This window comes from Vigna umbellata, chromosome 5, assembly GCF_029865625.1.
Source record: "Vigna umbellata cultivar VRB3 chromosome 5, Vumbellata_1.0, whole genome shotgun sequence".
Taxonomy (NCBI): Eukaryota; Viridiplantae; Streptophyta; class Magnoliopsida; order Fabales; family Fabaceae; genus Vigna; species Vigna umbellata.
The window spans coordinates 32,174,858-32,193,318 of record NC_142169.1 but is presented as its reverse complement, the minus strand read 5'-3'; the positions used below and the strand labels follow the sequence as shown (position 1 = coordinate 32,193,318).

At 32.0% G+C, this 18,461-nt stretch overlaps 2 protein-coding genes across 3 annotated transcripts; both read right to left on the bottom strand.

Annotated features, from left to right (window-relative positions):
- Positions 1-78: 78 nt before the first annotated feature.
- On the bottom strand, positions 79-3,181 carry LOC124840831 (uncharacterized). The gene is made up of 5 exons (XM_047316954.2): positions 2,885-3,181; positions 2,512-2,580; positions 2,288-2,405; positions 2,063-2,215; positions 79-325 (listed from the first exon to the last, which is right to left on the bottom strand). Exons 2-5 carry the CDS (start codon positions 2,517-2,519, stop codon positions 140-142), a joined length of 465 nt encoding a protein of 154 aa, XP_047172910.1. The 5' UTR covers positions 2,520-2,580; positions 2,885-3,181; the 3' UTR covers positions 79-139.
- Positions 3,182-4,393: 1,212 nt separating this feature from the next.
- Positions 4,394-10,297, bottom strand: POL (Protein phosphatase 2C family protein). 2 transcript variants are annotated; one of them, XM_047316953.2, is made up of 5 exons: positions 9,985-10,297; positions 7,436-9,899; positions 6,502-6,615; positions 4,776-5,040; positions 4,394-4,696 (listed from the first exon to the last, which is right to left on the bottom strand). In XM_047316953.2, the coding sequence occupies exons 2-5, from the start codon at positions 9,620-9,622 to the stop codon at positions 4,581-4,583; spliced, it is 2,682 nt and encodes an 893-aa protein (XP_047172909.1). In that variant the 5' UTR covers positions 9,623-9,899; positions 9,985-10,297; the 3' UTR covers positions 4,394-4,580. The 2 variants fall into 2 exon arrangements, with proteins under 2 accessions (XP_047172909.1, XP_087970910.1); XM_088114784.1 differs by having other exon boundaries at positions 7,436-10,297.
- Between the last annotated feature and the right edge of the window lie 8,164 nt (positions 10,298-18,461).

Below are 18,461 nucleotides of genomic sequence, written 5' to 3'. Positions count from 1 at the left end.
CTTGTTTAGAGATAATACATGCTTAAAAAATGAATGAAATAAACATGACAATTTGGAGAAACCATGTGGAGATTTGAGTTTGAAGATAAAAATCAATAAATTTTATATGAGAAGCGTCCTTTATAAACAATTAGTTCTGTTATCTTGTGTCCATTGGATCTTCACTAATCTCATCCTTTTCATTTTTCAGTGTAGCAGTTTCTTCATCACCCTTGTTAATTTCTTCCTGCTTCATATTGGGAGGTGGTGGTAATGTTTTCGTCACCAGGTCAACTATTTCGGTCACCTCTTCATCTGGAAAACGCCCCTCACAATTCTCTATGATCTGTGTAATCAAACTGATTAATTACAGTTTCGAAAGGGTAGCTATTCAAATAGACTGAATATTTAAAGGCGTATGATCAGTCAAATCTAAGTCCTACCAACACTGGAAAACTCGAGATTTACAATTAGAGATGACAACACTCTTTAGCCACAAAATTATTATCAAACACTCTTTAATTTTTTGGATTAAAAATTCAAGCATTCCTATTTCATATGCATAGTCAAAAATGGCAGACTTGCAAACCTGATGATTCCAAACACCTTGCTCCTTAGACAAACACAATTAATTAATCAGGAGTTAACATATCCAAAAGCAAATCTCACAAGAATATGAAAATCAGGGCTAAAAAAAAGTATAGTCCTTCCAAAAAAAAAAATATTTTTATTTTAGTCTGTACAAAATAAATGACAATTTTTAGTCTTTCATTTATTTTTAACCCTCTCCAGAACTAATTTTTCTTAAACAAAAAAATATCATAGGCACTGAACAAAAATCCAAAGTTTTACAGGGACAAAACTAGTTAATCCTTCTTAATATCTTTAAGTTTGAAGTTTAAAACCTACGTATAGACCATAATCTGTCATGTAAAAATATTTTATCTCGTCATCTAATTAGAAATTATCGTGTATAACAAGTTTAAAATGTCTAATAATATACTCCACCATTCCCTTAAATGAGCAAAGCTTGTGGTAAGTAAAAGCTCACTTTGGTAGCAAAACAGAGAGATTTAAAAACTAAGAAGACTGAATGTTGTTGTAGATTTGGTCCATCAGGATTTGCCCATGACCACTACCATATGTATTCAAACCAAAGGCGAAACCCTTGCATGAAAACCTCCTTATGGATATATGCAGCCTTATCCTCGTAAATGGAGAATGGAGAGCGTGTTCCCAATATTTGAACCTATGACCTCTATAGTTCACAAGGCAGCACCTCACTTTTCACTACAGTTCACCCTCTAAATTTCACTAACAGGTCTCTATATAAGTTGGTACCAAAGAAAGTTAAAGCTAAGTCTAATTGTCTGCATGCTTCCAACTAAGTTATCATTACAGGTTTTCCAAGAAAAGCAATTTGGGAATGCATAAAAAAATCTAAATGGTTAAAAAAGCATTCAAAATTCTATTGTTATTAGATCTAAGATGTGAATTGTGGAACGACCAATTACTTTATCTTTTTTATCATTTTAAGTTATTAATAACGCAGAGACTATGTTTCCAAATTGGCTGATCTTACCAATAACAGTTTCTTGTAAATTATGTTTAGATATTATCAGAACAAATTAGTTATTGTTGTAATTAGAGAAAATATTTATAGAATATTCTTAATTAAAAAAAATATCTATAGAATCTCCCTAATTAGAGAAAATAGGAGTATGATCTTTGAGATTATTTTTAGTACATTGTTTTCTTATTTTTCTTTTTTAGAAGATTAGATTCTTATACATAGAGGTAAGGAGAATGTAATTGTCAAGAATGAAAATAATAAAATCATTCTCTTTTTCAAGTGTTATGAGAAGAAAAATAGGAATTATGCTATAATAACTGTTAATTGTAAGAAATTTTTTTGTTGCTTATATGCTAGTGTTGAAAAGTTACATTACAGAAAAAATGATACAAGAAAATATTTCATACTTTAAAGCTAAAGACATAACAGAAAATACATAGCAGAGCTAATAACTCTTAACTAAATGGTTAGGTGTAAAATAAATGGGAAAATTAAAATTTTGATACTTACAGGGAATATTTCAACTTCACCAGCTGGCCTAGTGTTCAATATGTTCAGAACCTCAGTTTTAGCTAGGTCATGCCGTTTAATGCTTGTCAAAAACTCATCTATGCTCTCTCTTGTTTGATCAGAGGCAGCAGTGTCAACCAAATAATCATAAACCTGCTCATATGCAGCAGATTCATCTACCAATAAAACTTAAAATATATTGTCATTAGAAAAAGCAAATTTAACCTTGTATTCAGAGTGAGCTACTTTGGTAATAACCCTTGTTGGATCCTTTGAAGCTCCTTTAGCTTGTAAAAAATCAAGGACCTCAAAATTTGTGAGTGCACCAGCATTGACCTCTAAGCTATGACACAGTTAGTAAACATCAACTATATGCCGATAGATAAGGGAAAGGTTCAACTGAAATTAGTGTATTAATCTGAAAACAAATAAAAATGGTGGAAACATACATTTTCATTTGTGAGTCACTAAAGAGAGAGAGAAAAGGAAGTAACAGAAAGAGAGTGTCTCCTTTGCTTCTGCAATAAAGCCAATATATAAACACAAAATTAAATAATTGAATTTTCACAGAATACATCCTAACACAGTTTAAATTTAGCACGCTAAATTTGGGTGGGGTGGACATCAGAAGCAACAAAATTGAGTAGGGTGTGGTTAAAACAATCCAAATCGGTATGTCCCCATTCCAAACTAAACAGATTTTGGCCAACAAAACCCTACCTCCCAAACAAAGATTTAATTTAAACCCAATTAAAAACAAAAACAATTAAGAAATGAAAAATTGATAAATTGGAAACCCAGAGAAAAGGAACGAGTGCTCACCCACGGCGTCCTATTGCCTTCCACTGTCGATAAAGAGCATGATTTGATTAGAGAGGTGATACAGAGAGGAAATAAATGCACTTTCTTCTTGGCGAAATGGGTTTCCAGGGAATGGCCACGACTAGTGGGATTTGGAGCTCCTTCACTCTACTGAGGGCACCAGAGGGAACAATTGTGTGGTACTAGTTTGCAAAAAGTACTATTTTTATTTTTGCAAGTATTTTTTTTATTGTTTTAGTTTTGTAACTAAAACTTTTACTATGTAATTCTTGCAAATATTTCTATTTTTATTTTTGAGTCTTATGAGTTTTATTAGTAGTGTAAAAACTGTAATTGTAGATTTTAATAACACAAACACAAATGTTGAGACAATAGAATATAGGAACGTAAGAAGGAGAAGTTGTTTGTTTTCAAAACTGATTTTTTTTTTTTTGAATGAATATGAGCATAAGAAGAACCCTATCAGTTAAAACTTTCGAATACTAGTATAACTGGTTAGATTTATATAACTTAAAGTATGCTAAAGTAAGAATGTAAAGGGAAGAAGTGAATATATATAGTATGGGAGGAAGGAAAAGCGACAGAAAGGAGTTGAAGTGTGTCGGGTAAGAAGAAGGCAATGACTATTGGAAAATTTGTAAAAAAGGTAGTGGTTGAGAATGACATGGTTGGAAAGGTAAGTGTAAGAATAAAGCTTGTAAAGATGAATGGAAATAAAGAGAAGATTGATGATGTATGGCTAAGGAAAGGAGAAAAGATTAATGTTTTGAGTTGGCTTGTGACAAAGATAGCTACTTTATACAGAGATGGAGCAGATGCATGGTAAATGATCTGATGGTTAAGCATTAACAAATTAAAGCCCTTCAACTTAAATTCCAATCAGCCAATTAGACCATACTGGTTTTATTTTTATTTATATTTACATTATTTTTCATCTCAATTTTACCTCTTAATATTTTTATTTTTCTTTCAATATTTTATGACGTTTATAATTTTTTTTCTGGTTCAAAATCACCCTCAAAATAGAACAACTTATCATAGTGCAAGTTTAAACTAAAATTAGAATTTATGATCTATATCGAAGTTGAATTTGTTAGGTGTTATTATATCATAAACTCTTGTTTCGTTTTATTGTTAGCCTTCAGAAATGGTGGTTTGGAGTAAAATTGTTGAATGAATTGGGTCCCACAAGGCAGCGGCGGCTTCAGGCGTTGCTGTCAATGAAGATTTATGCGACCAATTCCCAATTAAGTGTGTATCGTCATCCCCCACAAGCTCAGTCAACTTTAAATTTATCCACATCTTAATCTTTCACTTCCCAAATTCATTTCAAATAAAGCCAACATACATTTATTCTTTCACCAAATCTCAATATATATTGAACATTTTACCCAAAACCTAACTAATATTTTCCATCTTTCAAGTATTCCAAACAGTGAACTATTTCAAATGTGAACTTTTTTAAACAAAAAATGTCACTTTTAAATTGACTATTTTGTAAACAAATGGTCAAGTGAAAAGGACTGGTTTGATAAAATAGACATTAAAGGGAAAAAGAGGTTCTTCTTTAAAAATATGATAGACTACTTTTGATTTCTAAAATAATTTTACTTCTTCTAACCCAAAATTGTTACATTATGAAAGGAACATGCAAAAATGAAAGAGTCGTATTTTAAAATAAAATATAAAAAAATGATTATCCGGATGATCTCCAAATCCTTCCCTCCAAGGAAACCACCATAACAGAAACATCATCATGATATTTACGGCGATCTCCATGAGGAATATCCAGCAATTCATGAAAATCCATTCCTGCAAAAAAACTTCATCATCAAAAATGAATGGCATAATAATGATGACATGAGTAGAAGAGAGCATAGGTGACACTGACCGTTCTTTTTTGCGGCACGGAATAGAAGTTCTGCTATAAGGTATTGTGCAGGATCGCCTTCGGGAACATTTTCCATGAACCAGGTGACATGGGCAACTACCTCTTCATTGCTGAAATATTGGTAAAGGCCGTCAGAGGACAGCACCAGGAACCGATCACTTGAAGAAAGCCGGTGATGAACAACAGACGAAGCGCAACTTAGGTAAGCACCATTGCCCACATATTCAACTCGAAACATCTTCAGTAGAGGTTCGTTAAAACATGGCTAAATCATACAATTTTAGTTAGAAATTGTTACAGAAAACAACAATATCTATTCTTCATTATTTATTCTCACCATCCAAAATATTAGTACTGTGTCTGTAACCAAATATGCTCCTATTGACATCTACTTTTTTACCTAGGTTATAACCAAATAACAATGAACCATGTATTTTTCTATCTTACGTAAATCAAATTACACCTCAAATTGATTTAATTTACAAATCAATATTTGCCAAGTTAAAGAAAATAACATGCAATATTCAAAAATATCTTCAAGAGCGATCAAGACTACGATAAAAAGTGCATGATAAACATCACAATTTAAAAATGTAAAATAGCTTAAAAGGTAAATGCATAAAATAAAAGGAAAGAGGAAGAAGCTATTAAAAGCATCAAGACAAGAGAAACAAAGTAAAAAAGAGTGACTTGTAGGGCAAATTGCAAGAATATAAATATAAATTGAAAACAAAGTAAATATACTGAAAATGCAAAAACTTTATTGAAAGAAGAGAACATACACTCAATTCGTTACTCAATAGTCATTGATGGTAAGGTGTTACAAAGAGTTTGGTGTATTAAGTGTTTCAACAATGATGAATATCTACGAGTTTTTTAATATATAACCATGTAGTCGCCAAAATGCAGATGTAAATTATTTTCTGAATGTGAATTATCATAAACTATTTGATTACGAACTTCATAATATCAAAGTCATAAACTATGCATCTCTGATATCATGCATATATTGGAGGCCCGAAAGTTGGTCTTGTCACTACTGTAGGGAGAAAAATTAATAGCTCTACAGAATACTGGGGTGATCACACAAATACAAGAGAAAGATTCAAATTAGGTGATACACAACAAGCATAGAGTAAATGAATGTATAATGATGCATATAATAACTAAATTCAACATGCTACCTCTTTATTATTCTTTAGGAACAAATCTGTCACTGACCATCACAAACAAACTATACTAAAAAATTTAAATGTAAAGTGAAGGTCAAAGAATATGCTTTATCTCTGAAATGTTTTACCTACCCTTTAAAGTAGGTTACACTTGAAAAGTCAAAATATAACTAATTCACAATTGACTCCATCATCTGCTTATCCACCAACTCCTTTTTTGGTTAACATTTTGACAGTTAAACGAGAAAATCAGAAAGTATGATCGACTTCTAATGAACAAGAACCCCCCTTAATGCATTGACTGGAGATACTCATTCTTGCAAGAGAAATGTTTATGAATTTACTTTCAAGGATACACACATATATAAAAGGAGACAGCATGAATTTGAAAATATGTATACTTTTATGCTCAAAATCTGAAAGGTTAATTGTCCATGTCATGAAAAAAAAATGTATGAAATATGAACACAAGTGGAATCCCACCAATAAAACTATGGACAAAAGAACTGGAGCAAACTAAAATTCAGATAGCCAAAGTCAGAAGATCAACTGACCCTCTTCAAGAATCCAGCACCAAATGCTCTGGTCACTTTTAATTGTCCTTTCACTCGATCATTAAATATGGCCTGATTATCATCAGGGTGTTCTGCTCTTATTCTTAATACTTCCTGCCACCAGAGTTGAAAAACATTGGTAAACTACTTTAACAAATAATACCAAATCTCCTTTCCAGTAAAGACAAATAATTCAATGTTTGTCTAAGGTGTTACTCAATCCTTCTGTTGTTTACCGAAAATTTCTTCTAATCACTTGATTTTTTTTTCTTGAATTTCAGAAAGCATCAGATATAAATAATAAGAAAATCGCACTACTCCTTCACAACTGTATGTTGTATGCGCAAATACGAGATGTAATATAGGCAGAAGATAAAAGTACGTAAGAATGTGCTAGGTCCAGATCTTATTGAAGAAATATGAAAAAAGGGTAAATGAGATTCAAAAAGGTGATTATAAATAAAGTACTTTGAATTCAATAGGTAATATTAGAAAAAATGAAGATATTTGCTTTAATTTTTTGTTAGATAACTCAGTTCAAAATTGAAAAAAAAAATCCTCCAGCAAAATTGCCAACGAGTCTGACCGGACCTGATCTGATCCAGAGAATTACACCTAACATGGATTTCTCCATTTACCAACTATATCTTACTTCTCATTTTGTTTAAAAGCAGGAGAATAAAGAAAAAACAACCTCTAGCAAATGCCCAATGACTATTCACAAATGGGTTTCTAATTTAAATTCAAATTTGAGCATTCCTAGGCATTTAAATGCGAAAAATAGTTAAGAAAAACATGTAGAGACAAGAAAAATCAACAACATATACATGACAATTCAATAAACCACGTAATAATAGCTGATCACAATTTAGAAATATAAATTTGACTATAATATATTAACCTACAGTTCATCAATAAAAAAAAAAAAACACACCTCTTCTATACTTGTGCTGTGATCTGTAGAAAGCTGAACAGCCCTCATTTTCAATCTGCACATGGATATCTCTCGATTTTTGTTTATCTTGTTAACATGCTTATTAATATTGTGCACTGGGGACTCCTCCGAAATTCTGTCCAGCTCCATGCCTACTAATGACTCTCTAGAACGATTCCTATGCCTCATGTCATCTTTGACGAGACATGGATTAGGATGACGATCATTTGGTCGTTCTTGAGCCAAAATGGCTCGACTATCTCCTAGGTTCATAACATAGACATCTTGATCCTTCATCAGCATCACTAAAACACATGATCCCATTAAGGCAAGCTCTGGATTTTTATCCATACTATTCTCCACCATTTTCAAGTATTCTTCTTCTGTTCTTTCAAGAGCCCGAGCCATTGCTCTTAAAACTGCACTATGATCTACTCCAGACTTGCATATTCTAATGGGTCCTGAGGATTTCACTAATTTCTTGTCAAAACAAGTTTCCTCCCTATGCCAATCATAACTCCAAGGAAAAAGTTTCTTACGTAAGGACTTTTGTTTCCTGTACATTTTTCTGATTTTTGTACCAATAAATGACTTTCTTGTATTCTGTCTTTGTCCTGAAACAGAAAAGGGAGCTATAGGCTCCAGATTAGTCGAACTAAACCCAGGGCGTCCATTTTCCCCTGAAGTAGTAGGACATTCATCCTGGTGTCCAGATCTATCCTCTTTACCACCAGATGAGCAGAACCTCAACTGCCTTTCTTGTGTTATTTCAGCAGGAACTATAGAATCCTTGCCTTGTTCTGACACTTGTTCATTCCAAGATTCCATCTGAAGTAGCTCATAAAGTCGCACACTTCTTCTGCCTTGACCACTCAATTGTCCAATTGGAACAGATACAGGAACAGGATGCTCAATACTGGGACTTCCACAATTTTTCTGTTCAACATTTACCTCAATTTCAGCATTTACCTCAATTTCGGCATTTACCTCCACTATCTCACTATTAGATGGCTGATCCTTGACCATTACTGGACAAGAAGTTTCTGTACAGCAGGGTCTTTCTTCATTTGAAATGTTATGAGCATCAGACATTTCCTCCCTACCGGATTCTAGAGCAACTACATCATTTCCATTATTATGGACATCAGGTTTAAGTGGATCAACAGGATTATCTTCATAATCCCAGAGCAACCCTTCTAATTCCTTGTCTATAAACTTATAAAGATGACTCATCAGAAAATCAGGTGCATCTGGTCCACTAAAACCATCATATATCCCAATAAACAACCACCCTTGTTCTTCAGAAAGCACAACATGAACCCTATCTTCACCGGCCTTACCATGAGCCCACTGCAAATTTTGTGTATGTTTATACTCCAAGTCAGACGATCCAACTTCAGTACAGTTTCTAGAAACTTCAGACCGAAACTTCGCCTCTTTAGAATTCCAAGCTAGTTGAGACACCGGATGAAGGAATAACCGCTGCACCCAACTGACACCCATGGAGTGCTTGGAAAAAGTCCGAGAAAAAGTGTTTCTCATTGGACCACTCACACTTCTCATGAGGCGCTGGAGGTGTGGCCTTCGGCGACCACGTGCAAGGGGGGCTGAGAAGTTGGACTTGTCAGTGGCATCAAGAGGTCCTGACATTACTCCCTTCTCTATCGGCCCAGACATGAAACCACCACCCTTATCCAAGGGACCGGAAGCAAATCTCTCCAAGGGTCCCGACATGAATCCATTCAAAGGTCCAGAACCGCGGGGAACAGGCTGCAAAGGGATTGCAGCAAACGACGAGGTTCCCTCAAAGGATGCAGCAGGCTCTAGAACATCACTAGCAAGTAGAGCATTCTGGTTACCAGTCCTGGCAGTGGAAACATTGGCACTGACCGAAGCCCCTGATATTGTCTTGAATGTTGTCTCCGGAACATTCTTGCCAGGCCTCTCTTCGATGCTCTCATGCCTAAATGAACCACTCAATGTCTCAGAATCAAGGGTGCTAGAATCAACAGTGAACCTCTCAGAGTTTGAAGGGGTAATGGCAGGAGATTCAAAAATAGAAGGCCTCACGTAACAAAAAGAGTGGCCTAAACCTTCATCTAATGGCTCTAGAAACTCCAAATCAACACCACTTTTGCCATTAAACGGCACCAAACAGCCAACAACACGAGAAGTGCCGTTGCCCATTATTGTTCCAACAAATGCAAACACCCCCGACACAGAGATGCCAACACCACAAGGTTTCTGAACACAAGCACCATTACCAGATACAAATACAAACCAGACGAAAACCTAATATAGCCCTAATTATTAAACACCCCATGATTACACATGTCACAAACATGCACCACCACCATCATCATCATGGTCATCAAATTCCGAGGCTGAAAGCGATGCGACCCATTTGCTGCTTCGGGACAAGGTAACATAAAAAGAGACCAAAACACTGTCCTGCAAAGTGGGTCTGAATGAAAAACAAAATCCCTCAAACAGCGCCAAAGGGGTAAAGCAGGAAACGCAGTTTTGGTGGGAAAATGTTGCGATCTAACCTGGCGGACAGTGGTTGGGAAACAGATCTAAGAACTGGAAAGAGGGTGCGGTGAAAGAGAGGTGAGAGGCGAATAGAGAGGCAGACCCATTTTAGAAGGCAGAGTTTTTTTCCTTCTTCGGCGCGGAATCTGAAAGATGAACATGAATGAAGGCGTGGGCGAACTGAATCATGAACGAAGGAAGATGGGGCTTCTGAGGGGAATTGAGAAGAGGTGTGAAATGAAGTGAGTGTGTGTTTGACTAACCGTGGAGAGCTGAGTGAGGGAGAAGACAACAAGAGCAGAAGATGAGAGCAGTGTGGTGTGGGCTTTTGTTTTTCTGTCCAATTTTAATTCTTCTTTTTACTCTTTCACTTTCCTTTTCCTCACCTAAACCATAAATTAACTACTAATGCCTCATTACATCTTATTATGGATATTAAAACACTGTGTCATTACATTCTAACCTTTAGTCATAAATCATTATTAATCATTTTTTTAAGTAGTAGTTGAACAATTAAAATATATATGTTGTGCTTAAATCACATTCTAAAACTATTTTAGAGGAATACCTCACACATACAACGCTTAATTAAATATGTTACTGGTGGGGTGGGTATGATATAGTCATTTATTATTTTATTTTTATTTTTATTTTTTCATTTTAATATGTTAGTCCCTGTAATTTTAATTTCCACTGGTTTAATGCTATTATTAGAGTATTTTAGTTAAATAATAAATTATATACAGAACATGACATTCCAATACATGACATGACTCGTGTGCCGTTGAAACGTGACATTTCCTGTATAATGTAATTTAAAGACAAAACTCTTGTGAGAACTAAAATATTAAAACATTTTTATCGAGAAAATTAAAAAAATAACGAACTGAAAGTATTATAGAAATTATATTTGCAAAAAATATTTTATTGGTTTTTATTATATGTTTGAAAGATTATTTCGTGTATACACAAAAGAATTTTTGAAAATGCATAATTTATAAGTTTTTTTTATTTATACCAAATTTCGCAATAATTAAAAATGTTGATGTAGTTAATTTAATTTAATATTCTTCATTTCACAAAAATAGATAATTACAATTATTAAGTTATCTTGAATTATAATCGTTAGGAGAATAATAACACTGGAAAAGACTCAGTAGATTATTTTTACTTTTGCTATACATAAGCGTTTGTGAATATATATATATATATATATATATATATATATATATATATATATATATATATATATATATATATATATATATATATATATATATATCTATATATATATATATAATGTATATTGAAATTTGTATTCTTTATTTAATAAAATCATACCATTGTTTAAATTAGTAACTCTTGAGCAAACATTTTTATGCATAAATGACACTATGTTTTAAAAATATAATTAAAATAATAGGTATTAATCTGTATAATAGTTTTATATTAAATAGGTCGTTTATATTTTAATGTAATTATTTTTTATATTGTTTTTTATGATATAAAATTGGATTGACTTTCTCATTCTCATATAAAATTTCATATTCTGGATTTGAATGTTGGGATATGTCTTAAAGTAGTAACATGATATATAATGACTGCATGGTGTTATATATATATATATATATATATATATATATATATATATATATATATATATATATATATATATATATATATATATATATATATCTTAATGACATGTATTTTCATTTTTAACAAATACATTAACATAGTATTTTAATTAACTAAAACAGTATTTTATTTACACAGGTAATACTTAACTTTAGAAAAACAAATACCAATGCTTTCACAGCAATGAGTGTAAGATATTAATAAAAAAATAAATTACGATTTTAAGACAATTATTATGAATGTTAACTAGTTTTTTTTTGTTATATATGTGTGTGAGAGAGTGAGGGATTTTTAAAAGAGTATGCCTCACAGAAAATTACATTATCAATAGATGAAATACTGTATTGTATCATTTAAAAAATAATAATTATTAATAAATTTATTATTGTTGAGTTTTTTTTTTTATTACTAAGATAGATGGGATTTTGACTAAATTGTTCATATAAGAAACATGTTCTTACTTCTAACAGAATAAGGTAAGTTAGGGTTTTCCACTCAATTCTGATACTACTGTTAGAATTTGTTTTTTTTATGTGACATGTGGAGAGATTAATAGTCTCTGAAATATGAATATTTATATAAAATAATATATTAACACTACTTTAATATAGAACACTAAGATTTAATGTTTATGAATATTTGTTTTTCTTATATATCATTTAATTATTTTTTTATTTTCACTTAATAAACCCGTACTTAAAATTAATAATTATATGCATAATTTATAGTTTATAGTTTCATAATAACATTAAAATGTCTACACCTTCATTCTATAATTAACTAAGTTTATAATATATATTTTCCAAAAATAAATGCATTCATTCTACATGACAGCTCGCACATTTTGAATAATTAATTAAATTTATTTAATACCTGAGCATGACTATTAATAAAGTTATAATTGTCATTTATATGTTTAAGAGCAATTAAAAGATATATATATCATTCTCTTTATATATCTTTTTTTCCTTTTAAATTATATGAATTTGATGTAACATGTTTGTTTCTATCGAAGAGTGCGTAAATCAGTTTTTTTTAGAAAAAAAAAACATTCATCTAATAACAAAAAATAGACTTTATTTTAGTAAAATAAAAAGATTTCTTTTATCCATTGATACTCTGTGACGTGATGGAAAACGAAGAAATTTTTTTTATTTGTGACTAAAAAGATAGTATAACATATAAAATAAATTGTTATTGGTAGGGATTTGGTTTGACTATGAAGAAATAAGACTCCAACACGGATGGTCTCTTTCATTCGGTTTCGAATGCTTTGGGAGGTAAATTTAATACAAACTTTAAATAAAACAATATTATAAGTTTTATAGATAATTTTTATTCAAAAATCTAATTTATTACTTCAAAACAATTTTTCTCTCTTAACGTTTTTTTTTACGTAATTAAAATCCAAAATATTACAGAAAGAGTGGAATCGAATACTATATAATATACATACTTTCCTCCAAATGATTGTTAGTTTTTGGTACCGTTGAAGTCAATAAATTAGCTATGCCCATCATCACTCTCATCAATGAAATTGGATGGGTGGAATCAAGTGGGTCATACCCAACAATCTTTTAACATCGCTTTTATTGTTATATTCTTTCAAAACACTTTTTATTATATGGAAAAACATTCTGCAAAATAAATAACTTATTTTAGGTATTTAGAAATTATATAATATAATAAATACATATTTACTTATTTATTTATTTGACCACTTAACCGTCGATTAAAAAATCAGTAAAGTTTTTTTTTGAATGTGCATGTGTGGTACTTTTCAATGTTTGACATAATAGGAGAATAGTTTCCTAATTGCAGACATGAAGCAATCAATCCGAAAAACTTTGAAAAGAAAATGCAACGATACTCTTAATTTTCTATTTCTTTGACTTGTGGCTTCATATAATTGAGAAACTTGTTTTCTGCTCCACGCCAGGGTCTTTAGATCTTCTTTCTCTCTAACAAGTTTAATATATTTCTTTTCATTTTTTTAATATTTCGCCAATTACACAGTTTTTGCTTAAATTCTTTACCCTACCACCGTTCCTCATTAATTATAAGGCCCCAGTGTTGGGGTTACGTTTTTGTCTCACTTGTGAGGTGAAAACAAGTCTTCAAGTTGCAAACCCGTAATAACCGTATAAGCTTTTTGCTTTTGCATGTTTTATTCAAATCACAATTCTATTTACTGTTGAAGTCGATAAATAAGCAGAGTATTTTATAATTTAAAATAAATATCAAACACTGTTATTTAAGCATATTTTTTATAAGGGTTGTATAACTCTTGAATATATATATATATATAATATTGCTTACATAGTTTTTCGAAATATTAGTGTATTGATTAGATTTTTAAAACTATATGCCATGTTATTAAATACTCTCTATTCATGTTCCAACTTATACTAAATGTTCTCAAATCAAAACAGGAAAAAGGTTAATATGCTAGCTTGCTGAGTATAATCATTTCTTATACTATATTGTCTATCATGTTAAATCTTGCTCAATTCACACTATTAGATGACCTATACTATATGACTTAGACACTAGTTGAGTTAAAATAGTATGGTCCTCAAAGTCTCATTAGATACCCTAAGCAATAATATTTTTTCATGAAAACAATTACTTGGACTCAATCATATACTATTACTTCGTACTAGTATTTAAAATGGTTCATTTTCAAATTTTAAAATTAAGATCACCATTTAGTGGTAATAACAACGCCTAACAACATATTTAGTATACTAAATGGTATTATGTAACCAATTTTTCTTAAATTTTTATATATTGATATTACAACTATCAATTACTAAATATCTCATTCATTTTCATTTATGTGTCTAAAATTTTTTCATACTGACAGATTTCAAGATTACTCAGAGTCATAAAAAACTCAAAATTATATCAAAATACCAAAAGTTTCACATTTGTTGTTCCATTACTCAAACCACTTATACTTACATCAAAACTCACTTCTCAACCCAAAAATCTCCTAATTTATTTCCAACAACAAATAACTTTTGCAATTCACACTAGTACAAAACAGGGTATAGCGTTCAACGTCCAACCATTGAAAAACCAATGTTAAAAATAACTGGTGATGTTTTTGTAAATAAATACAATTATTAGACGTCGTTTAGAACTGTAATTTGACGTCAATTTGTTATAAGACGTTGAATATTGAGATGTTCGACATCCTATTGGATAAATTTTGCAAAAATGTTTGGTCCGAAGGTGAAAATATACTTACGTATGACGTCGAATGTCCTAGTGTTAGACGTCAAAAGGTTATAAAACGTTGAATGCCCTAGCGTTAGACGTCAAAATATTAGTGAATTCAATAAAAATTTGAGCGGGAGATTGAAAATTCATTCACTTTATCTTAGCGCGCGAGTCCCTTTTCTCTACTCAAACATTTTTCGAATGAAGTTTGACGGCCATCACATGTAATTTTTCCTTCATTTGATACAAATGCGGGTTAATTAACTACTTTAGGTATGATTTTCGTTTGTTTTGACCAGTTATTTTCGTGTTCTTGTTCTTTATAGGTGCATTATGTTTTCTCTCTCACGGGTGACCACTTTATTCTTTTGAAGGTTAGTTTTCGTTTTCGTTTTCGTTTTGAAGAACTTATTTGTTAAACTTGTTTCTTGTTGTTGTTTGATTGAACTTGTTTGTTATGGTTGTTTGGTTGAACTTTTTTGTTGTTATTTGGTTGAACTTGTTTGTTGTTGATACTACACTGCACGTTCATAGTTTGTACTTTATAAAATACCAAAAACTAAAATTTGTTGTTTTTATGCTTTTCAGGTCTTCGTTGTAAAAAAGTATCACAAAGAATTACAATTAATTAAAAAAAATAAAAAAATTGATTAACGTTCAAAATTCGACGTTAATTTAGGTAACATTAAATTTTTTTAATTCAACGTCAATTTAATGTCTCCTGATATGACGTTGGCTTTAATTTCAGACGTGAAAGGTAAAAAATACTCCTAACTTTTATATGGTGCTTTTGTACTAATGTCATTCAAATAAAAAAAATGAAGAAAATTTTCTAAACGAGTATTTCCTCTTACCTAAACTAAGGAATCCACTATCTTTTTTCCTTGAATACAACCACCACACTATTTAAGCTTGAGTTATACAACAAAACCCTGATGAGATCATATTACAATTTTATAAACTCTATGGAATGAAGATTCATTTAAAACACTAAAAAAATCACATGCAACTCATGAAATTTACATGCATTAGAAATTGGAATGGTTCAGAAAAATACAGATTATACGCCTAGAGGATATTCTTAGAAAGCAAAAAGCATGGGGTTTTAATTTTTTTTTAGAACTTTCTTTCCTTCTCCTCATATTTTTACTTCTTTTAATCTAATAATATAATAAAATCATTTAATATTTAAAAACAAAAAATTATATATATATATATATATATATATATATTGGACAGGGCCATTTGGATAAACATAATTGGTGTGAGTAGCAAAATGTAGCAGGAGTGAATGTAAGAGACTTGGCAGTATCCCTGGAACATTGTCATGATTGGAGTTTGGTGCAGTTTGAAATCCAAATAAATACTATTATTAATTAGCTGTGATACATAAAAGAAAAAGAAAAATAATAGTAATAAATAAAAATGACGGAAAACTGATTCCCCACGACACGACCATAGGCAGCAACTTCTCCACGATGACTACTAACCAAACCCACTGTGCACTGTGCAGTGACGATGGATGACCCAAACCCAGTGGCTATCATTTCAAACTTCTTATTATTATAAAACATTCACAAAAGCTGACTTTAGCTTCTGCCGTATCTTATCTTCGCCTCCTAAGATTTGCCTTCCAATATTTTTTCAACGACCTAACCAACAACATTCCTTACATTTGCTAAAACCTTTCTACTCCATATATTCACCTTATAAATAAGATATTTCATCATATTTTACATTATTAATATTTATTAAATATTTTTTATAACAATTAATTTTTAATTGTTTTATTAAATACTCAATTGATTTTACTAACATGATTCCTCGTCCATTACACTTAGATTCGATGGTTGAAAATAAAGACATCACAGGTTTACAAATATCATCATTTGGGTTGATGGTCATTTTTCTTTGATTTTAGATAAAGTTTTTGGAAAAAATTTATTTCAGCACAATTAATTCTAAGAACGATACTTTTTACCACGTACGATATTTAAAAAAAGGTTAAAACCCTTCGTTGGTCCTCAAGTTTGTATGAAAATCTCAGTTGGGTCCTCAAGTTTTTTTCGGTCTCAATTGGGTCATATTTTTTGTAAAAGTGAGCACATTTTGCCATAACCGTTAAGTGTTGTGAAACGGCGTTAAAATGGTGTGAGCTGGATTTTTTCATTTACTGACGTGGCATTGTGCATTAAAATTGAAAGGCCACGTGGTGATGTTTTGTTCACAGATCTTCTCCTCCCTCCCCTTCTGCTTCCTTCCATCGGCGCCACCCACCATCTACAACACAATCACAGACCTAAAAAAATGACATTCTTCTTGATTCAGTTGCAGATACACATTTATAAAAATCAGAACTTTTGGACGAATCTGGATGTGGGGTTTTCCCATTTTCAGCTGAAGAACATTGGATGCAGGTAGAACGTGCTGGGTTTTTCTGGATCTTGATGGGGAGACATGCCACTGCTCACACAGCAATTTGGCAGAAAAGAAACTTACCCTCGAGCTAGGGCTTGGGCGAAGCGGAAAACGAAAGAGAGAGTGGAGCTCTAGGGCTCGTGCCACTTAACCGGGACTGCACGTGATCGGAGGAGCTCGAACCGGCTAGTAGTGGAGGCCGTCCTACAGGAGTTGATACAGATATAGGATTAAGTGAAAGCAGAAAAATTCTCTTGGCAGAATACAGCAATTGTGTGTTTGGGGAAGGAAATTAAGGCGATGATGTTTGGTTCAGTTTATGGTATCGAAGGGTATGGGAGCTAATATTATATGTTTCGTTTTGCTTGAAAGTGTGTGATGCATTGTTTGATTTCTGTCACAATTATGATTAAAGATGCTGCTCTGCTTGATGGCTGTTATGATACTGTTAGAATTTGTTGTTTGGTTCTGATGAATGAGTTTTCATTGATTGAGTATTCTGATATGAATTGGAATCATTCCTTGCCCCTCTGTGGGATTGGGTTTTGAGTAATGCCTCTTTTGTTGTCAGGTTTTAGATAGGATACACTCGTTGGGTGAGTAATAAGGGATTAATGTCTATGGCTGCAAGATCAATTCAGTGTTAGTGTCAACCATGTCCATGCCCTTGCCATCCTTGTTTCAACCTTCCATTACTACAGAACACCTTCTGCAATTGACCAGGTTTGAGTTTGATCTTTCATTGTGCTCTGTGCTTAGAACTAATTATGACTAGAACCAGAGCAGCTGGGTGGCGCCGATGGAAGGAAGCAGAGGGGGAGGGAGGAGAAGATCTGTGAACAAAACATCACCACGTGGCCTTTCAATTTTAATGCACAATGCCACGTCAGTAAATGAAAAAATCCAGCTCACACCATTTTAACGCCGTTTCACAACACTTAACGGTTATGGCAAAATGTGCTCACTTTTACAAAAAATATGACCCAATTGAGACCGAAAAAAACTTGAGGACCCAACTGAGATTTTCATACAAACTTGAGAACCAACGAAGGGTTTTAACCTTAAAAAAAAAATACCTAGTCAACAAAACATAATTAATTTTCGGAATATAAATTAAATATAATTATACATTTCCTTATAAGCTAAGGAAAAATAAAAGTAAAGGAAATGTTATTTTGATAAATAATTTCCATCCCTTGCAGAAGATAATTTA